This window comes from Bufo bufo, chromosome 2, assembly GCF_905171765.1.
Source record: "Bufo bufo chromosome 2, aBufBuf1.1, whole genome shotgun sequence".
NCBI classification, from domain to species: Eukaryota; Metazoa; Chordata; class Amphibia; order Anura; family Bufonidae; genus Bufo; species Bufo bufo.
This window is the reverse complement of record NC_053390.1, coordinates 289,910,744-289,931,021: the sequence shown is the minus strand read 5'-3', so window position 1 is coordinate 289,931,021 and position 20,278 is coordinate 289,910,744. Positions and strand designations below refer to the sequence as shown.

Genomic DNA, 20,278 nt, shown 5'->3' with positions numbered 1-20,278 from the left:
TGTATGTGTAGGACTACAAGTCCCAGCTGTATAATGACACTGCTAAGGGAGTGAATACAAGTGCTGCCCTGAGTGACATGTCTGCCTGCTGAGAGACTCTGCAGTATGTTGTATGTGTAGAACTACAAGTCCCAGCTGTATAATGACACTGCTAAGGGAGTGAATACAAGAGCTGCCCTGAGTGACCTGTCTGCCTGCTGGGAGACTCTGCAGCATGTTGTATGTGTAGGACTACAAGTCCCAGCTGTATAATGGCACTGCTAAGGGAGTGAATACAAGAGCTGCCCTGAGTGACCTGTCTGCCTGCTGGGAGACTCTGCAGCATGTTGTATGTGTAGGACTACAAGTCCCAGCTGTATAATGACACTGCTAAGGGAGTGAATACAAGTGCTGCCCTGAGTGACATGTCTGCCTGCTGGGAGACTCTGCAGCATGTTGTATGTGTAGAACTACAAGTCCCAGCTGTATAATGACACTGCTAAGGGAGTGAATACAAGAGCTGCCCTGAGTGACCTGTCTGCCTGCTGGGAGACTCTGCAGCATGTTGTATGTGTAGAACTACAAGTCCCAGCTGTATAATGACACTGCTAAGGGAGTGAATACAAGTGCTGCCCTGAGTGACATGTCTGCCTGCTGGGAGACTCTGCAGCATGTTGTATGTGTAGAACTACAAGTCCCACCTGTATAATGACACTGCTAAGGGAGTGAATACAAGAGCTGCCCTGAGTGACATGTCTGCCTGCTGGGAGACACTGCAGTATGTTATATGTGTAGGACTACAAGTCCCACCTGTATAATGACACTGCTAAGGGAGTGAATACAAGAGCTGCCCTGAGTGACATGTCTGCCTGCTGGGAGACTCAGCAGTATGTTGTATGTGTAGGACTACAAGTCCCAGCTGTATAATGACACTGCTAAGGGAGTGAATACAAGAGCTGCCCTGAGTGACATGTCTGCCTGCTGGGAGACTCAGCAGCCTGTTATATGTGTAGAACTACAAGTCCCAGCTGTATAATGACACTGCTAAGGGAGTGGATACAAGAGCTGCCCTGAGTGACCTGTCTGCCTGCTGGGAGACTCTGCAGCATGTTGTATGTGTAGGACTACAAGTCCCAGCTGTATAATGACACTGCTAAGGGAGTGAATACAAGTGCTGCCCTGAGTGACATGTCTGCCTGCTGGGAGACTCTGCAGCTTGTTGTATGTGTAGGAATCCAAGTCCCAGCTGTATAATGACACTGCTAAGGGAGTGAATACAAGAGCTGCCCTGAGTGACCTGTCTGCCTGCTGGGAGACTCTGCAGCATGTTGTATGTGTAGGACTACAAGTCCCAGCTGTATAATGACACTGCTAAGGGAGTGAATACAAGTGCTGCCCTGAGTGACATGTCTGCCTGCTGGGAGACTCTGCAGCTTGTTGTATGTGTAGGAATCCAAGTCCCAGCTGTATAATGACACTGCTAAGGGAGTGGATACAAGAGCTGCCCTGAGTGACCTGTCTGCCTGCTGGGAGACTCTGCAGCATGTTGTATGTGTAGGACTACAAGTCCCAGCTGTATAATGACACTGCTAAGGGAGTGAATACAAGTGCTGCCCTGAGTGACATGTCTGCCTGCTGGGAGACTCTGCAGCTTGTTGTATGTGTAGGAATCCAAGTCCCAGCTGTATAATGACACTGCTAAGGGAGTGGATACAAGAGCTGCCCTGAGTGACCTGTCTGCCTGCTGGGAAACTCTGCAGCATGTTGTATGTGTAGGACTACAAGTCCCAGCTATATAATGACACTGCTAAGAGAGTGAATACAAGAGCTGCCCTGAGTGACATGTCTGCCTGCTGGGAGACTCAGCAGCCTGTTATATGTGTAGAACTACAAGTCCCAGCTGTATAATGACACTGCTAAGGGAGTGGATACAAGAGCTGCCCTGAGTGACCTGTCTGCCTGCTGGGAGACTCTGCAGCATGTTGTATGTGTAGGACTACAAGTCCCAGCTGTATAATGACACTGCTAAGGGAGTGAATACAAGAGCTGCCCTGAGTGACATGTCTGCCTGCTGGGAGACTCAGCAGTATGTTGTATGTGTAGGACTACAAGTCCCAGCTGTATAATGACACTGCTAAGGGAGTGAATACAAGAGCTGCCCTGAGTGACATGTCTGCCTGCTGGGAGATTCTGCAGCATGTTGTATGTGTAGAACTACAAGTCCCAGCTGTACAATGACACTGCTAAGGGAGTGAATACAAGTACTGCCCTGAGTGACATGTCTGCCTGCTGGGATACTCAGCAGCATGTTGTATGTGTAGGACTACAAGTCCCAGCTGTATAATGACACTGCTAAGGGAGTGAATACAAGTGCTGCCCTGAGTGACATGTCTGCCTGCTGGGAGACTCAGCAGCCTGTTATATGTGTAGAACTACAAGTCCCAGCTGTATAATGACACTGCTAAGGGAGTGGATACAAGAGCTGCCCTGAGTGACCTGTCTGCCTGCTGGGAGACTCTGCAGCATGTTGTATGTGTAGGACTACAAGTCCCAGCTGTATAATGACACTGCTAAGGGAGTGAATACAAGAGCTGCCCTGAGTGACATGTCTGCCTGCTGGGAGACTCAGCAGTATGTTGTATGTGTAGGACTACAAGTCCCAGCTGTATAATGACACTGCTAAGGGAGTGAATACAAGAGCTGCCCTGAGTGACATGTCTGCCTGCTGGGAGATTCCGCAGCATGTTGTATGTGTAGAACTACAAGTCCCAGCTGTACAATGACACTGCTAAGGGAGTGAATACAAGTACTGCCCTGAGTGACATGTCTGCCTGCTGGGATACTCAGCAGCATGTTGTATGTGTAGGACTACAAGTCCCAGCTGTATAATGACACTGCTAAGGGAGTGAATACAAGTGCTGCCCTGAGTGACATGTCTGCCTGCTGGGAGAATTAACAGCAACTTGTATGTGTAGGACTACAAGTCCCAGCTGTATAATGACACTGCTAAGGGAGTGAATACAAGAGCTGCCCTGAGTGACCTGTCTGCCTGCTGGGAGACTCTGCAGCTTGTTGTATGTGTAGGACTAGAAGTCCCAGCTGTATAATGACACTGCTAAGAGAGTGGATACAAGAGCTGCCCTGAGTGACATGTCTGCCTGCTGGGAGACTCAGCAGTATGTTGTATGTGTAGGACTACAAGTCCCAGCTGTATAATGACACTGCTAAGAGAGTGGATACAAGAGCTGCCCTGAGTGACATGTCTGCCTGCTGGGAGACTCAGCAGTATGTTGTATGTGTAGGACTACAAGTCCCAGCTGTATAATGACACTGCTAAGGGAGTGAATACAAGTGCTGCCCTGAGTGACCTGTCTGCCTGCTGGGAGACTCAGCAGGATATTGTATGTGTAGAACTACAAGTCCTACCTGCAATGCTCCACAGAACTTCTCTTTCAGCTCCTGTGCCCAGCATTTGTCTCCTCCTGCCTGCAGCTACACAGTAAACACTTCAGCCCTGAGTCTGTGCAGCTAAAGGGGTTAAGAATCCTGGGAGAGAGCAATAAGCAGCAGCTGGCAGTGCAGGGGGGCGTGGCCTCTGGTGTACAGATCTCTCAGGCTTGTGCACCAACATTATCAGAGCAGGGAGAGAAGCTGACATCACAGGTCATATGACCCTTAGTGAAATCTGAGAAACCAGCCACTGGAGATAAAGTGAGTTAATTGGAAAGCTGTTACATTTACCTAGTTAGAAACATAGAAAGAACAAAAAAATAACTTGGACAACCCCTTTAAGGCTGAGTTCACACGGGCGAGATTTCCGCGCAGGTGCAATGCGGGAGGTGAACGCATTGCACCCGCACTGAATCCGGACCCATTCATTTCTATGGGGCTGTGCAGATGAGCTGTGATTTTCACGCATGAACTTATGCGTTGCGTGAAAATCGCAGCATGCTCTATATTGTGCGTTTTCTCACGCAACGCAGGCCCCATAGAAGTGAATGGGGCTGAGTGAAAATCGCAAGCAAGTGCAGATGCGGTGCGATTTTCACGCACAGTTGCTAGGAGACGATCGGGATGGAGACCCGATCATTATTATTTTCCCTTATAACATGCAGCCGGCATCTCTTATGTCTTCTTCTTTGCTGTGTACAGGAAAAGGACCTGTGGTGACGTCACTCCGGTCATCACATGGTCCATCACATGATCTTTTACCATGGTGATGGATCATGTGATGGACCATGTGATGACCGGTAAAAAAATATGTTTTCCATGAATATTTGAGTTTAAACAGGTACCCTGTTCTGATGGAGCTATCTCTTTAATATTATTACCCCACTGCAAATCTACTGCACTGGTTTCTGGAGAACTTTAATAGGCAGTGACTCGGTGGGTTGTAGGAAATTTGTGAGGAACCTATATTTTCACTGCAGTTACTCAACTCTTACGGAATTGCTGTATTAGTAAAATACAGTATATGGCCTCATGCACACGACTGTTCCGTTTTTTTGCGGTCCTCAAATTGCGGATCCGCAAAACACGGAAGCCATCCATGTGCCTTCCGCAATTTGCGGAATGGAACAGGCGGCCCATTGTAGAAATGCCTATTCTTGTCCGCAAAACGGACAAGAATAATACTCTGTCCTCCTTCTCCTTGACCTGTCCTCTGCCTTTCGACACTGTTGATCACTCCCTTCTGTTGCAAACTCTCTCATCTCTTGGCATCACTGACCTGGCCCTCTTCTGGATCACATCATACCTCACAGACCGGACGTTTAGCGTCTCCCACTCTCACACCACCTCCTTGTCTCATTCCCTCTCTGTTGGTGTCCCGCAAGGCTCTGTCCTAGGACCCCTGCTCTTCTCTATCTACACTTTTGGCCTAGGACAGCTAATAGAGTCCAATGGCTCTCAGTATGACTCCTACGCTGACGACACACAAATCTACCTCTCTGGTCCAGACATCACCACCTTACTATCAAGAATACCACAATGTCTATCTTCTATATCATCCTTCTTCGCCTCTCGCTTTCTAAAACTTAAAGGGGTTATCCGAGTTATGTGAAAAAAAATAAAACCTAACAAAATTAATCAGGATATACATATACATTAGTCAAGCTTGATTTTTTTGAAAAAAGAACGATCCTTACACCTTTTCCAGGTTCTGTTATTGCTGTGTTTACATGCAGCAGTAACAACAATGACTCATCTCTCCCTCATGAATATTTGTGGGAGGGGTTGATCTGACCTTCTCCTCACCCTGCTCTGCACATCCTGACCTTGCATAAACGTCACATCAACATCTTCTATCTCACACAGGCAAAAGATTTCCCTGTCACATTGCTGTTAGACAAGGTAAATTCTGCTATTTTACATACATCTTGTTCCTGTATGGTTTTCTTTTCCAGTCTAATTTGCAGAGAGGTGGGGGCGTGGCCAAGGCTGATGACGTTCCGTTGAGGTAGCCGCGGCACAAGTGAGGATCGCGCATGCGCGATCAACTCACAGCCGCACGGACTGTAATGCAGAGAGGTGGGGGCGTGGCCAAGGCTGATGACGTTCCGTTTACATGGCTTAGTCACTCCAACAAGCAGAGAGCTCCATGTCAACGGAACGTCACAGCTGATGATGTGGGCGGTCACATGACTGTTTAGTGTAGCAGAGAAACGGCACAAGATAGGTACAGTAAGTGATTTAGGAAAGCTAAGGGATAGGAGAAATAAAGCCATAGAGATAAGGTTAAGTTAACTCGGATAACCCCTTTAAGGGATAAGACAGAATTCATAATCTTTCCCCCATCTTGTTCAACCCCCCCAACAGACCTATCTATCATGATCAATGGCTGCATACTCTCCCCACTCAACAAAGTCCGCTGCCTTGGAGTGACCTTGGATTCTGCCCTTTCCTTCCGACCGCAAATCCAAGCCACCACCTGCCGCCTCCAACTCAAAAACATCTCCCGCATCCGTGCTTTCCTTAACTTTGAATCTGCGAAAATTCTTGTACATGCCCTCATTATCTCCCGCCTAGACTACTGCAACATCCTCCTCTGTGGCCTTCCATCTAGCCCTCTTTCACCCCTCCAATCTATCCTCAACTCTGCTGCCCGACTAATCCACCTCTCACCCTATTACTCCTCTGCCTCTCCCCTCTGCCAATCCCTTCACTGGCTCCCCATTGCCCAGCGAATTCACTTCAAAGTACTAACAAATACATACAAGGCCGTCCATAACCTGTCCCCTCCCTACATCTCTGAGCTACTTTCCCGATACATCCCCACACGCACTCTCCGATCCTCACAAGACCTCCTTCTCTCTTCTCCTCTTATCACCTCTTCCCACAATCACCTCCAAGATTTCTCCCGTGCATCCCCCATACTCTGGAACTCGCTACCCCAACATATCAAACTCTCACCTACATTGGAATCCTTCAAAAGAAACCTGAAAACCCACCTCTTCAGACAAGCCTACAACCAGTGACCCTGCTGCCTCTATACCGCCATGACCAACTTCACCCGCACCTACTGTGTCCTTCTCCCATGCCATGTAGATTGGAAGCCCTCACGGGCAGGGCCCTCTCTCCTTCTGTACCAGTTTGTAACTTGTCTTGTTTATGATTAGTGCAATTGTCTGTATTATGTATGTGCACCGCTTATCATATGTACAGCGCTATGGAATGAATGGCGCTTTAATAATAATAAATAATAATAATTAGACATGTTAAATTTTTTTTTACGGGGCCACGGAATGGAGCAACGGCTGCGGACAGCACACGGAGTGCTGTCTGCATCTTTTGCGGACCCATTGAAGTGAAAGGGTCCGCACCCGAGCCGCAAAAACTGCGGCTCAGATGCGGACCAGAACAACGGTCGTGTGCATGAGGCCTATATGTAATATTTCAGTAACTTAGCTGGTGCTACACCTTAACCATGTACATGAAGTACTGACCTTTAATCACAAACAGCCTCTTTAAAGCTTCAGGATAATTGTCTTCAAACATTTGTAAAACCTGGAAAACATGAATATTTTTTACACAGTGTGGATGAGATTTCTTAAAATCTCAGCCACTCTGCTGGTACTGTACGGTGCCGTCGTGTACTTTCTGCAGTGTTTCAGTGATGTGTGGACATAACCTTAAGGCAGGCATCCTCAAACTGCGGCCCTCCAGCTGTTGTAAAACTACAACTCCCACAATGCCCTGCTGATACCTGTAGGCTGTTCGGCCATGCTGGGAGTTGTAGTTTTGCAACAGCTCGAGGGCTGCAGTTTGAGGATGCCTGCCTTAGGGTGTTTATGCTGCTTGCTATGAAAAATGTGTCTCATTAATGCTCTGAAAAACTGTGCATGTTCTACCGGAAATTCCTGTGGTTTTGCAATGCGTTGTCCGGCTGCACAGCAGAAAGAACTTATTTCACCTATAAAAGACATGCGAGCAAAAAACGCATCGCAAAACCGTGCAATTCATAGTAACACACAAATGGTTTTGCTATGTGGTAATTGGATGAGCGGCAAAAAGATGGTGCCATGTGGTGACACTCAAACATTGCAAATGGCATTTAAAGGGCTTCTGTCACCCCACTAAACATTTTTTATTTTTTTTGGTTAGTTATAATCCCTATACTGCGATTTTTTTCATACATACTGTAATTAATCATTTCGGTTCAGTAGATTATGTTAAAAACGTATTTTTAAAATATGCAAATGACCTTGCTACCAGCAAGTAGGGCGGCTACTTGCTGGTAGCAGCCGCATCCTCCTATCCTAAAGATGCCCCCTCCGCATGTTGATTGACAGGGCCAGCGGACGGGATCGTCCTCTGGCTGGTCCTGTCTGCTATCAAGATCTTGCGCCTGCGCCGTAACGGTATTCAGTCGGCGCAGGCGCACTGAGAGGAGGACACTCGCTCGGCCGCTCCATCCTCAATGCGCCTGCGCCGATGATGTCATCAAGTACACCCGGAAGAGATTTATTATTAATAATCGTTGGTGGTATAGTGTTAATAACTGTCCTTTTTATAAAATTATTTATTCCCGTTTCGTTGGTGGTTTTTGTGGCAGCATGCTTATTACGTACATACTTACCTGATTCGAGCATCCAGCGACGTCACCAGACTCTCCGCCTCCTTCCAGCAATGCCGGCGTCTTCTCTTCCGGGTGTACTTGATGACGTCATCGGCGCAGGCGCATTGAGGATGGAGCGGCCGAGCGAGCGTCCTCCTCTCAGTGCGCCTGCGCCGACTGAATACCGTTACGGCGCAGGCGCGAGATCTTGATAGCAGACAGGACCAGCCAGAAGACGATCCCGTCCGCTGGCCCTGTCAATCAACATGCGGAGGGGGCGTCTTTAGGATAGGAGGATGCGGCTGCTAGCAGCAAGTAGCCGCCCTACTTGCTGGTAGCAAGGTAATTTGCATATTTTAAAAATAAGTTTGAAAAAAATGAATGTATGAAAAAAATCGCAGTATAGGGATTATAACTAACCCAAAAAAAAATAAAAAATGTTTAGTGGGGTGACAGAAGCCCTTTAAAAGGCAAGATATCTTACCTCACAATATAAATCTACAGCTGGTTTCCACAGATGCTTTAGTCCCAAACCTTCAACATCATAGATCATCACCACCTCTTCAACCCTTCTGCCCAGCTGAAACAGACAAAAACACATACCGTATATACCGATACTGCCAAGAGGAAAAAGGTTGTCGGCTGACAAACATCCAGACTTACAAATACATGCAAGATTCCAAAACTCACTACCAGTGACAATAAAATGGTGAGGTAATAACAATAATAGTAAGCTAATATCCAAAAGGTACAAACCAATAAACCCCAAAACACATGGATATTTAATTATATACATACATAAAGAATATATATTCTGAATCTAAAGCATGAAAGACTAAAAAACGACAGGAAAACATGGGGTAGGACTTTACATAACAGCAAAAACCGGCTTCGATTCTGTAACTGGGCCTGCTATAATAACAGGAATATCCACACTTCTTTGAGAACCTTATGGGACATACATTATGTTTATTAGAACATGCCAGGTTACTAATCGAAGCCTGCAACTTAAAGGGGTTGTCTCACTTCAGCAAATTATATTTCTCATGTAGAGAAAGTTAATACAAGGCACTTACTAATGTATTGTGATTTGTCCATATTGCTTCCTTTGCTGGCTGGATTCATTTTTCCATCACATTATACAATCCTCGTTTCCATGGTTACGACCACCCTGCAATCCATCACTGGTGGCCGTGATCACACACTATAGGAAAAAGCTCCAGCCTTTCTGGTGGCCGGGACCGTGGGAGCGCACATAGGCTGGTGCTTGTTTCTATAGTGTGCAAGCACGGCTACCGTTGCGGGGCCGCAGGGCGGTCGTAACCATGGAAACGAGCAGTGTATAATGGGATAGAAAAATTAGTCTAGGCAGCAAAAGAAAACAATAAGTATTGTAACAATACATTAGTAAGTGCCTTGTATTAACTTCTACATAATAAATGCTATTTGCCAAAGTGACACAACCCCTTTAATTTTCTCATCATTTTTCCATGTCTTCTACCTTAGAAACCTTAATTAATCAAGGGTTGTCACCTTTTCACCCTGTTTAAGGCATTCCAGATGCATTCTTTCACAGTCTCTCATTTTGGTCTTCATGAGGTCCTGCCTGGAAGCAGAGAACAGCAAACCCTTTGGGTCCAAGGGCCCGACAACATCATACCAGATAGGGCTGCCTTCCTGGTCATAACCACACAGCCCTCCTGACAAATACTTTTGGACTACCTGGAGAGGACACAAACAAAGTGAAGTACAGCATCATACATGTCAGTTGGTAACCAGTACTGAGGTTTCCAATATTAAGGGGGTTGTGGAAAATAGCAGGAGGTGTGCTAAAATAATAAAGTATTACCTGGAAAATCCACCACCGCTCCAGTGCTTCTGCAAGTCTCTGATGATGTCCTGCAATAATGATGTTGCGGTCACCCGCATGTGACCACATGACCAAGTTCAGTGAAAGTGACTGGCTGCAGTGGTCATGTTTGGGTAGTTGCAACTTCATCGCTGCAGTTGGAGCAGCGGCAGATTTTCTTTGTAATACTTCCTTGGTTTTTTTCAGCTCATACCCTGCTATTTGCCGCATGTTTAAATGTCCTGGACAACCCCTTTTAAGGCTGGTTTCACATTTTTGCTAATTTTCATAGTTACTTTAAAGTCTATAGCTAATTATGAAGTTTACTACAGACAAATGGGGGAATTTATCATGATGGTCAGTTTGGCTTCTGTAGGTATTGATGCACTTTGTACCAAATGTATCCAGTTTCACACATTGTGAAATCTGCCACACCTTTAAAGATAACTAACATTTTTGTCTATAAATACTACTCCACCTTTATTTACGCCACATACAATTTTTGCGACTTTTTAAAAAGTATTTTGTCAGCTCAAAACTATGCTGCACAAAAGTAAGCAACAACTGAAATTGACTTTATTAAATATAGATAAAATTCATATTAAGTATTGTACTTTTCTACTTTCTGCATTATGATGAAGAGACAATGTGCTATCAGAAATTTTCTATTATATCTGATCAATAAAAATGATTTGATTCAAAATTCATATTAAGGCTCCATTTACACGTCTGTGTGTGTTTTGCGGATCCGCAAAACACGAACACCAGCAATGTGCATTCCGCATTTTGCGGACCGCACATTGCCGGCACTTAATAGAAAATGCCTAATCTTGTCCGCAATTGCGGACAAGATTAGGACATGTTCTATTTTTTTCGGGAAAGGAATTGTGGACCCAGAAGTGCGGATCCGCAATTCCGGATCCGGGCAGCACATAGTGCGTCCCCATAGAAATGAATGGGTCCGCAAAATGCGGAACAGAATTGCGGTCGTGTGAATGGAGCCTAAAAGTGAGTCCACAAAATTACCGATATACAAGAATGGGGGGACATCTGGTGGTTAAAGAATGTATTGACAACCAGGCCAATACTACACAATTGCATGGAGAGAAAAAGAAAAAAAAAACTCATTCCCAGCCGTGATGCAGGAGGAAACACACAAATATCATAGTACAATAGCCTGTTGAGATGATATTTTTTTTTGTTCGTTTTTTTGTTGTTAAATGTGTCTGTCCATGGAGGTCCCACCCACAGCCCACTTCCTGCTGCCAACTTTTTTAAAAGTGGCGAGAGTGTCAGAAAAAGCTAGAAAGTCCCAAATTTTATTGCAAATTGCCACTTTGTGACTTTTCTATGCCAGAAAACTGCCATAGAGGTATACTACAGTAAATCTCCCCTGTGTGTGATGGAAGCGTAATGTTCTTATTTTTCTCAATTTTTTTTTCCATTTGGAGCTTCAATCAATCAAAAACTGAAGAGGTCCACATTAAGGGCTCATGCACACAACCGTTCTTGGCCGGTGCCTGTATTGCGGCCTGCAATATACAAGCACCGGCCGTTTGTGCACGACATCATGGATGCGTAACTATTCAAATTTAATAGGTCTGCATTCGTCTGCGCCAGCTACACGGATGTTGCCCGTGCATTTGTGTGCCTGAGCCCTAAGAATGTTCTAGACTGGTGTTTTTCATCCCATAGTACTGCCTGACTTACGATTCTTGCCTTAAAAACAACTGTTACATTTCTATCTCTATGCAGGGAGCAGGGAGAAGCAGTCAGTGGAGGCCACAAATCCATATTCAGTAAGCTCCCCTTCGTGTCTGCTCCAGACAGCCATACTGCATTCTTTCATGACTGTGTGAAAAGAAGCAGTGGATTTGATGGTCAGAAAGTTCAGCACTGTCCTGCAGCCACTGGATGATGCGGTCATTTGGTGTAATGTTACTATTGGTAAACTGGAGTGGGGGACGAGTGTGAAATTTTGGCAGTAAGTATATTACAGAATTTTTATTTTTTTTCTAGGTTTTGTAACCTTACCTGTTTACATGGCGTCTTTTCACATTGGAAATTTGGCGCAAATTTCCAGTCAAAATGCCGCCCAGAATCTGCCTCCCATTGGACATGCCCTTTTGTTGGCGTTGTCACAACTATAAACTGCAGCTGCATGAATTGCAGTGTAGCCCCCCCCCCCCCCCATTCAAAACAATGAAAGGTGCGGCCAGCCGGCAGCTTTTCAGCACAGAACCCGTGCCAAATTTCCAATCCCGAAAGAGGCCATGTAAATGGGGCCTTGCAGTAGCCACATGGATGATAGGAATCTGCAGACTGGAGATGACTCATTCATTTCTATGGGATATTTCTCACTGTACTTGGCTTACGTAATTCTCTAAACTGAAAAAAAACACTTTTGTGTAAATATGCTCTAAGGCTGAGCCATGCAAGTGTTTACAAGAAGCATGAGAACGGCTTTAAAAATGTAAAGAAAGTCTCCTGAACAAATAGATGCTGTAAGACCTCATTTGCAGTGTATTTTGTAGTGTTTTTGAATGTTTTTAAAAATGGGGGTGGGGGGGGGGGGGAACACCATACCTACAGCATGATAAAACATGGCAATGACCTCAAAAACACTCCAAACCCCAAAATGCTGTGTATGTAGACCACAATATTTTACTATAGGCTTCAACATCTGGCTGTTGGGGCTGCTGTGTAAATTTCTGCTTTTCATGAGACTGGAGAGTAAAGACATGTTTGGCTGGAAGTATCATAAACTAAGGGGTGGCTTTTGCACTTTACTATAGATCATGTGCTCCCACGCTTACCCATATTTGTTTGCTGGCACACAGAAACAAGGTGTCAGTAGGGGTTACCACTAATCGGACACCTTTCTATATCCTGAACAGGTTTTGCGAGTGGATCAGTGGAAGGGATTTTGCAGCCGGATAAACCGCTCAGCTTAAAATAAACATCCTCATACTTTATTCAGCGCTCGCTTCTAGTTCATACATTACACTAGAATGAATTTTAAACATTTAACGGATACTTTTCAGAATAAGCTTTCATGTGTGTGCACATGTGCAATAATGTGTGGCCATGATAGCACTTGTATTCTGCCTTTTTCACATGTTTTCCCCTGCAGGCCACGTCTCTGTTTCTTAGCTGTCCCTGAAGTAGTGGGTGGAGAGTAGATGCTATGATGTCTCCCATACACTGCACACACGGAGAAGAAGAGATCCTTTTACCTAATACTATCTCCCATACAGAGAAGCAGCAGCATGCAAGAAACTATAGAGGACTGAGCATCATGGATCCAGTAGAATCCAGTAGCTGGAAGAAAAACAGTTTTTGCTGTAGCAGCATGTCTGTGTGTGTCTCTCTGCTTCTGTCTCACTCAGCTGCTCATCCCTCCCTTCCCCACTTCATAAACGTCTATAGCAGTGATGGTTAGCCTTTTACAGACCTAGTGCCCAAACTGCAACCAAAAACCCACTAATTTATCGCAAAGTGCCAACATGGCAAGTTAACCTGGATCCTACAGTCCAATATATATATGTACTTTATCATTTAGCTATAATAGCCTGCCTACATTCAGTGTGCTGCCTGTGCTGTTCATAGTGCGCCCTGCACTGATGGATGGCAGGAAAAGTCTAAGGCATATTGGTACAACATAGACTTTTTCCAGCATGCGGGTGCCCACAGAGAGGGATCTGAGTGCCGCCTCTGGCCCCCGTGCCATAGGTTCGCCACCACTGTTCTATAGGGTGCATGTAATATGATCCTCAAACTGATAATCCATCTCATCTTTCAATATGGATTTAGCAATGAATTCACTGTAAGTGAACAGGGGTCCAGGATCAAAGCTGGACAAGTGGAGAAGAAAGCATTTTTCTCTGATATTATGTATTGGAAAAAGTTTTTAGATTCACTTGTACTACTTTTTTTAATGTAAAGTCTGTTGACAGTATAGTTTCCATCTAAAATATATAAAAAATGATCAATATGTCGTAGGCTGTGTAGTGAAAGATTAAAGAAGACATGTCAGCTCTCCCGACATATGTGTTTTAGCAACTACTTGCATCCACCTTGTAATAAGAATTCTGGAGCATCTATTCTTGATTTTTTTTTATTCCTTCTAGAAGTTATGAATGAATTGGTAACAGTTTACAGTGAAGGTCTGGATGAGTGCTAACAGTTGGGGTTTACACTATCCAATCAGTACTGCCAGAGTCATACTGTGCAGGGACACCCATTTGCACATTTGTTACAAACTGCTAGCAATTCATGAATAACTTCTAGCAGGAATACAAATGGCACATCATAGAGTCATAAGAATGGTACTCAAGTAGTTACTAAAACAGACATGTCAGGAGAAGTGACAGGTCCTCTTCAAATAATGTTCCAGTTCTTCTGGCTGGCAGGAAGCTCCCTTTCTCCTCAGAGGTCTACGGAAGGTAGACATCTAATGCCCTTCTAGAATAGAAGTTTTATCATCCAGGCACAAATTGTCTACAGCAGTCATAATATGTAGAACATGTGCAACATTCTTGGAATGTGACTTGGTTTGAATCTGCAAATATTCTCAATGTAATTTTAGCTGTAGGCCAGATTGTGGTGCATTGCAAATACTAATCATACTGAGTACAACTTAGCAAGAAAACACTTAAGGGGAGATTTATCAAACTGGTGTAAATAAAAACTGCCTTAGTTGCCCATAGTTGTCCAAAGAAGCTCTCAAGATTGATTAGTTGTTATTGGCAACTAAGCCAGTTTCCCTTTACACCAGTTTTGGTCAATCTACGCCTTAAAATGGCCAAACATATTAGATGAATGTTGGCCAAACTCAGATTACATTGGGACTGGAGGACCATTTAATGTGTTTGGGGGTGTCCTGACTCTCCGAACAGCAGATCTTAGGGTAAAAAGGGTCGGGCATAATGGATTTCAACATGACTGATACTTTTGTTTTCAGCAGAGATAAGCTAGCCATATGGACAAACGCTTGTTCAGCGCAAAGCTATCGCCCCCGACACCCCATACACATTCACACCGGGCACGACTGAACGGGGAGAAAGCAACTGCCAGACACCTCAACAAAAGGACTGGGCAGATGAATTGCAGCTGCTCTATCCTTTTGTTCTCTGGGACACAAACTAAGAAGATAGACTTGGGAGTCCCCGGAAAAATTAGATGGTCATTCACTCTTACCTAAATTGTCAGTTAATATTTATCTAAAGTGTATGGCCACCTTATTCCCCTCTCTCTGCGGAGGACATATCCACACTCAACCCACCCGAGCCTAAATGTGCATGGGGGGGTCTCAGTAGGAACAGTAGTCAACTGCTATATAAAGTTTATGACCAGTCCTAAATACTGTAGGTATGTAAAATTCTTAATGTTTCAACCTCAGCTCTGCAGAATGGAGAAAAAAGGCCATGCTCTGTGCTATACTCACTTCTGGAGGCTGCCACTTCTCCAGCACATTGTCAGAATCCATGTGCTTCCGAAACTCCACATGCTGTAGAAAAAGAAAAGAATTACCCAACTGCCTAGTGTGAACAGTCGTGAGATAAAGTATAACTGAAGTGGCGGCTTTAGGACTCTTTGCGTGTTGCAAACGGTTAGCATCCGGACTGAATCCTGACCCATTGAATTCAAGCACTGTTTATTACTGATCATTTCTGCCTTAAGGAAAATTTGCAACATGTTCTATTTAGGTATGAGCGAATCAACTTGGGATGAACCAAGTGGTACCTTGGAACCGAACCAGAGTTCGGTCAAAGGTTTTTTACAGTAGAAATTGATTTCTGAAGTTATTTCCCGAAGTCTTGCAAGACTTCGCAAAGTAATACTTTACGGAGTGCTCGCTCTGTACAGTATTCAAATGAAGTTTTATGCGAATCGACTTCAGATGTTTCATCCAAAGTCGATTCGCTCATCCCTAGTTCTATTCTGTGTGTTTTACATGCAGCCCTGGCTCCATGGAAATGACTGGGGCTGACGTGAAAAACTGAAGGCATTCAGATGCAATGTGTTTTTCACTGATGCTAGGAGAGGTTGAGTGTTATTTTTCACTTTTTTGGCACACATCAAAAACTCACTAAAACATTGAAAGTAATTGCAGACAAAAGTGATCGAACTTGCCTGCAAAACCATCAGTTTTCCCCTGAACAGATCCTAACGCAATCCGGATTTTTTAGTGACCTAATATTAATATTCATTATTCAATATTAAAAAATAATAGGTATCAGAAGCTAGAGCAGCAATAAGCGCCCAATGACCTTTCGTCTGTTTAAGGGGTTATCCCATGACTAATGTAAAAAATGAAAACCAGACATCATATAATACATGACAACTTCTTTCTAACAAAGCTAGAACCAGCCCTGTACCGAACAGGGGTCCAGAGATCTCCCCATTCATTGCTCTACTAGATTTATATCAGGCTGATAGCTCAAGGGGAGTGTCTTTTCTGCTGAAGCTCAGGGGCGTGTCCAAGCTCTACCTATCACTGCCCAGGAGGTAGTTGGAGGATGAGACTGAGCATGTGCGGCCTTCTCAGTGAGCAGGACAAGGGAAAAAATAAAAATAAAACAGCAGGTGGCGCTAAGCAGATCCATTTTATTGAATTGCTCACTGGCTATGCAAAATTTTATATATATATATATATATATATATATATATATATATAGTAATATATAAAGTATTCAGATCCAGGTGCTGGTTTTAAAACTGTAGAATATTTTTAGTGGGACAACCCCTTTAAAGTACAAAGTGCAGAAATTCAAATAAAGTGTGGCTGCTGAGTCTGGGCTAAATGTATTCAGTATGGGACTAGGCTGTGCCTACGAGAGGGACTATAAGGGTGCCTTCACATGATGCAGATTTTGTTGCAGAATGTTCAGTGATTGAAAATCAATTCCATTTATTTTAATGGTGCAGCAAGCACATGGTTTCATTCATGGTGTGTGAAGCGTCCTAAGGTGCTACGTAAGCCCCTGCTCTGTGAGCCTTGCTATTCTGGAAAAAAGAAGGGTAACACTTCTACTTCTTTCAGGATCAATTTAGTGCAATAGTTCCAATTTGTTAGTGTATCCTTTGATTGCCTGTTATTGCATGTGCACACACAGAAACTCCGGGAAGGTGAAAAGTGCTCTCTGTTTGTGAGCAAACTGCGGAGTATTAATACAGGGGTTAAAGTTCACACATGTTATCATTTTTTCCTGCAGGTATAAAGTCCTCACCTTTCGAAGCATACTTTCTGATTTCTGCAGGTTAAAGCATCGGGCTGGGAGATGGGGCAGAGAGGAGAAGAGATTAGACAGAGATTAAAGGGATATTACATTACAGACACATAATCCATAATCCTTAACCCTGCTATGATAAGAGTGCCATGCAGTAACAAGAATAATAATTGTACGCTCATCTGACTGCAAAAAAATAACCAGTAAAGCAGCATGCAAAAAGTATACAGTGACTGTAACCTGTATCACTAACCCCTGCCTCCAGCCTGCCTAGTCCACAGGGATGACTGTAAAATCAAAGGCAATCCTTGCCATAAAGATCTCCATTTACTGTACAGCTGTGTTCACATGTGCCATGTTTAAAGTATTTTTTGTCACACTTCTTTAAAGACTGACAGTAAAATGTAAAAAAATATTAAAGGGAACCTGTCACGTTGAACATGGAGCATGTTATAGAGCAGGAGGAGCTGAGCAGATTGATGTATAGTTTTATGGGAAAAGATTCAGTAAAACCTGTATTTTATCCATGTAAATTCCAGCTCATTCCTGGCTGTAAAGTCAAGGGGCCAGATTTATCATGACTCTGACAGCTCACTCCACTTTCACATATGGCTAAAGTCAGTTTTAGCCAAGTCAGATTTATGATCGGCCCTTTAAGACTGTAATAAATGTGGTTTGACGTTAGCAGTTTATCCGTCAGTAAGCAGCTTTACAAAAGTCGCAAGTTTTTATGAAAAAGTCGCACGTTTTTATGAAAAAGTCGCATGTTCTATTAAAAAGTCTCATAAGATAAGCATGGTCCTCACTGGAGTGAAATTGCGACTTTTTTGCGACTTTTTAAATAGTCCCAATAGTAAATCTGTCTAGAGATTAATTTACATAAGAAAACACGCCCACTTTCAGAAAACTGGCGAGCATAGTGCAGAGCAGAAAAAAGTCGCAAATTTGTGCGCAGTTTTAGCGTTTGGGACTTTTTCACTCCATTATTCTGACCTGAGCTAATGATCGATCTGGCCCAAGGACTCTGTCCTATCCGTGATTGACAGCCTGCCCTATGACTGTGTATACAGAGATAGCTGTCAATCACGGATAGGACCGCATCCTGGACTTCACAGCCAGGAATGAGCAGAGATTTACATGAATAAAATACAAGTTTTACTGAATCTTTTCCCATAAAACTAGACCTCAATCTGCTCAGCTCCTCCTGCTCTATAACATGCTGCAGGCCGATTACTTCGCATTTTCATGGTAACAGGTCTTCTTTAAAATCGTGAATGAATCAGTATGTGTCACATTTTGAACATTTACTTTCTCAGTAGAAGTTTGTAATGAAAACTTGTGGAAATTCAGGCTGGAAATGATCTCTGCTAGCAAAATTCGGAATCACTGTTCCTCTACCATTCTGCGGGGAACTATTGAACACTCATTCAGGGATCTGCAGTGCGCTGTCATACTTAATTGATTTTGCCAACCTTGTATACCCTTGTCAGCGGTGCCAGCTGAAAAGTGCTGGGAACAGTGACAGTTTTCCCTGTTTTTCTGCAGTCATAGATGCACAAGCAAGCTGTTCTTCATTGCTGTGAACTGTCTACAGTTTACTACATCTGGTTCTGGAAGAACACATCAGGGTCCATTCACACGTCTGCCAAATGTGTCCGCATCCGTTCCACAATTTTGCAGAACAGGTGCGGACCCATTCATTTGCAATGGGGCCGGAATGTGCTGTCCGCATCCACATTTGCAAAAAGGCATTTTCTGTGAGAGTGACGGCGATGTGCGGTCCGCAAATTGCTGGTGTCCGTATTTTGCCGATCCGCAATTTGCGGATCTGCAAAACACATACATACCTTAGGGTCCATTCACATGTCCGTATTTGTTCTGCGGATACACAAAACACATCGCCGGCACTCTCATATAAAATGCCTTTTCTTGTCTGCAATTGCGGACAAGAATAGGACATGTTCTATTTTTTTGCAGAACGGAAGTGCGGATCTGCAAATGCGGATGCGGACAGCACATTCCGGCCCTATTGAAAATGAATGGGTCCGCACCTGTTCCACAAAATTGCGGAACAGATGCGGACCCATTTTGGAGACGTGTAAATGGGACGTGCAAAAAACGGCACCGTCGTGTGCATGAGCCCTTATTGTGTCCCTGTGGAAATATGGTTGACATGGATTTTTTGAAATATTTACTTGTCATGTCAGTGGCTGCAAAGCATTTAGCCTACATAGTAAGTCATGTATGTTGATTCAAGCCCTTGGAGGAGAGTCTGCCGGAGAAAATCACTCTGCTTTTTTCTGGGAGATAGGTCGTGGCATATTTGTTTCCCATGGAGCATTGCCAATAAGTCTTCATACCATGGAGCACTTCAAGTACATCTCCATACAGTGCTGGTCTCTTTGTGAATAGCCTGTATCCTGCACTCAGCCAGCCAGAATGCTTCTCTTTTCCTGGGAGATACTTCCTTGCATACTTTTTCCCCCCACTGAGCACTCCCAATTAGTCTTCAAACCATGGAGCTCTGGTCCATGTCTCGGTCCATATCTCCATACATAGCTGGTCTCTTTAAGGAGAGCCAGCACCCCACCTAAGCTGATCACATTCAGCCAGCCAGAATCCTACTCCATACTGATGAGGTGCAAGCACCCCAAAACAGCTGTCTACGGATGGGTATCTGGCTTGGCTATTTTCACTTGTCATGTTCCAAGGCTTTTTTAAAACTTTGACTTAGGGCTCATGCACACAAACGTATTTTCTGTTCCTTTTTTTTGCGGACCGTATACAGAACCATTCATTTCAATGGGTCTGCAAAAAAAACGGAAGGTACTCTGTGTGCATTCCATTTCCGTTAAAAAAATAAAACATGTCCTATTATTGTCCGCATTACAGACAAGGATAGGACTGTTCTATTAGGGGCATGTCACGGCTGTATGTGAGCAACAATAGTATACACAGTAAAAGAGCTACTGACCGGACCCAAACTAGGGAGGATAAAGGGTGACCCCTGTCAGACCCTCAAAGCTCTCCCTATTCTGCTAAAGCACATGCCCGGATCCAAATGGCGGAACGAGGCATGCCCACGTACCTAAGACTGATGACCACTGTAACCCCTACAATAGTGGAAGGGGCACGGCCACCGGTGCCCTACTCAGTATATGG

The 20,278-nt window shown here is 44.2% G+C and overlaps 1 protein-coding gene across 1 annotated transcript in view; it reads right to left on the bottom strand.

Annotated features, from left to right (window-relative positions):
• The window catches only part of SEC14L2 (SEC14 like lipid binding 2), a 60,620-nt gene that overhangs the window by 11,626 nt on the left and 28,716 nt on the right, over positions 1-20,278 (bottom strand). The window contains exons 3-7 of the mRNA XM_040416706.1: positions 17,117-17,160; positions 15,331-15,393; positions 9,569-9,757; positions 8,520-8,615; positions 6,924-6,984 (exon numbers count right to left, since the gene is read on the bottom strand). Of these exons, the coding sequence (XP_040272640.1) occupies positions 6,924-6,984; positions 8,520-8,615; positions 9,569-9,757; positions 15,331-15,393; positions 17,117-17,160 (453 nt within the window). The remainder of the gene's footprint in view (positions 1-6,923; positions 6,985-8,519; positions 8,616-9,568; positions 9,758-15,330; positions 15,394-17,116; positions 17,161-20,278) is intronic.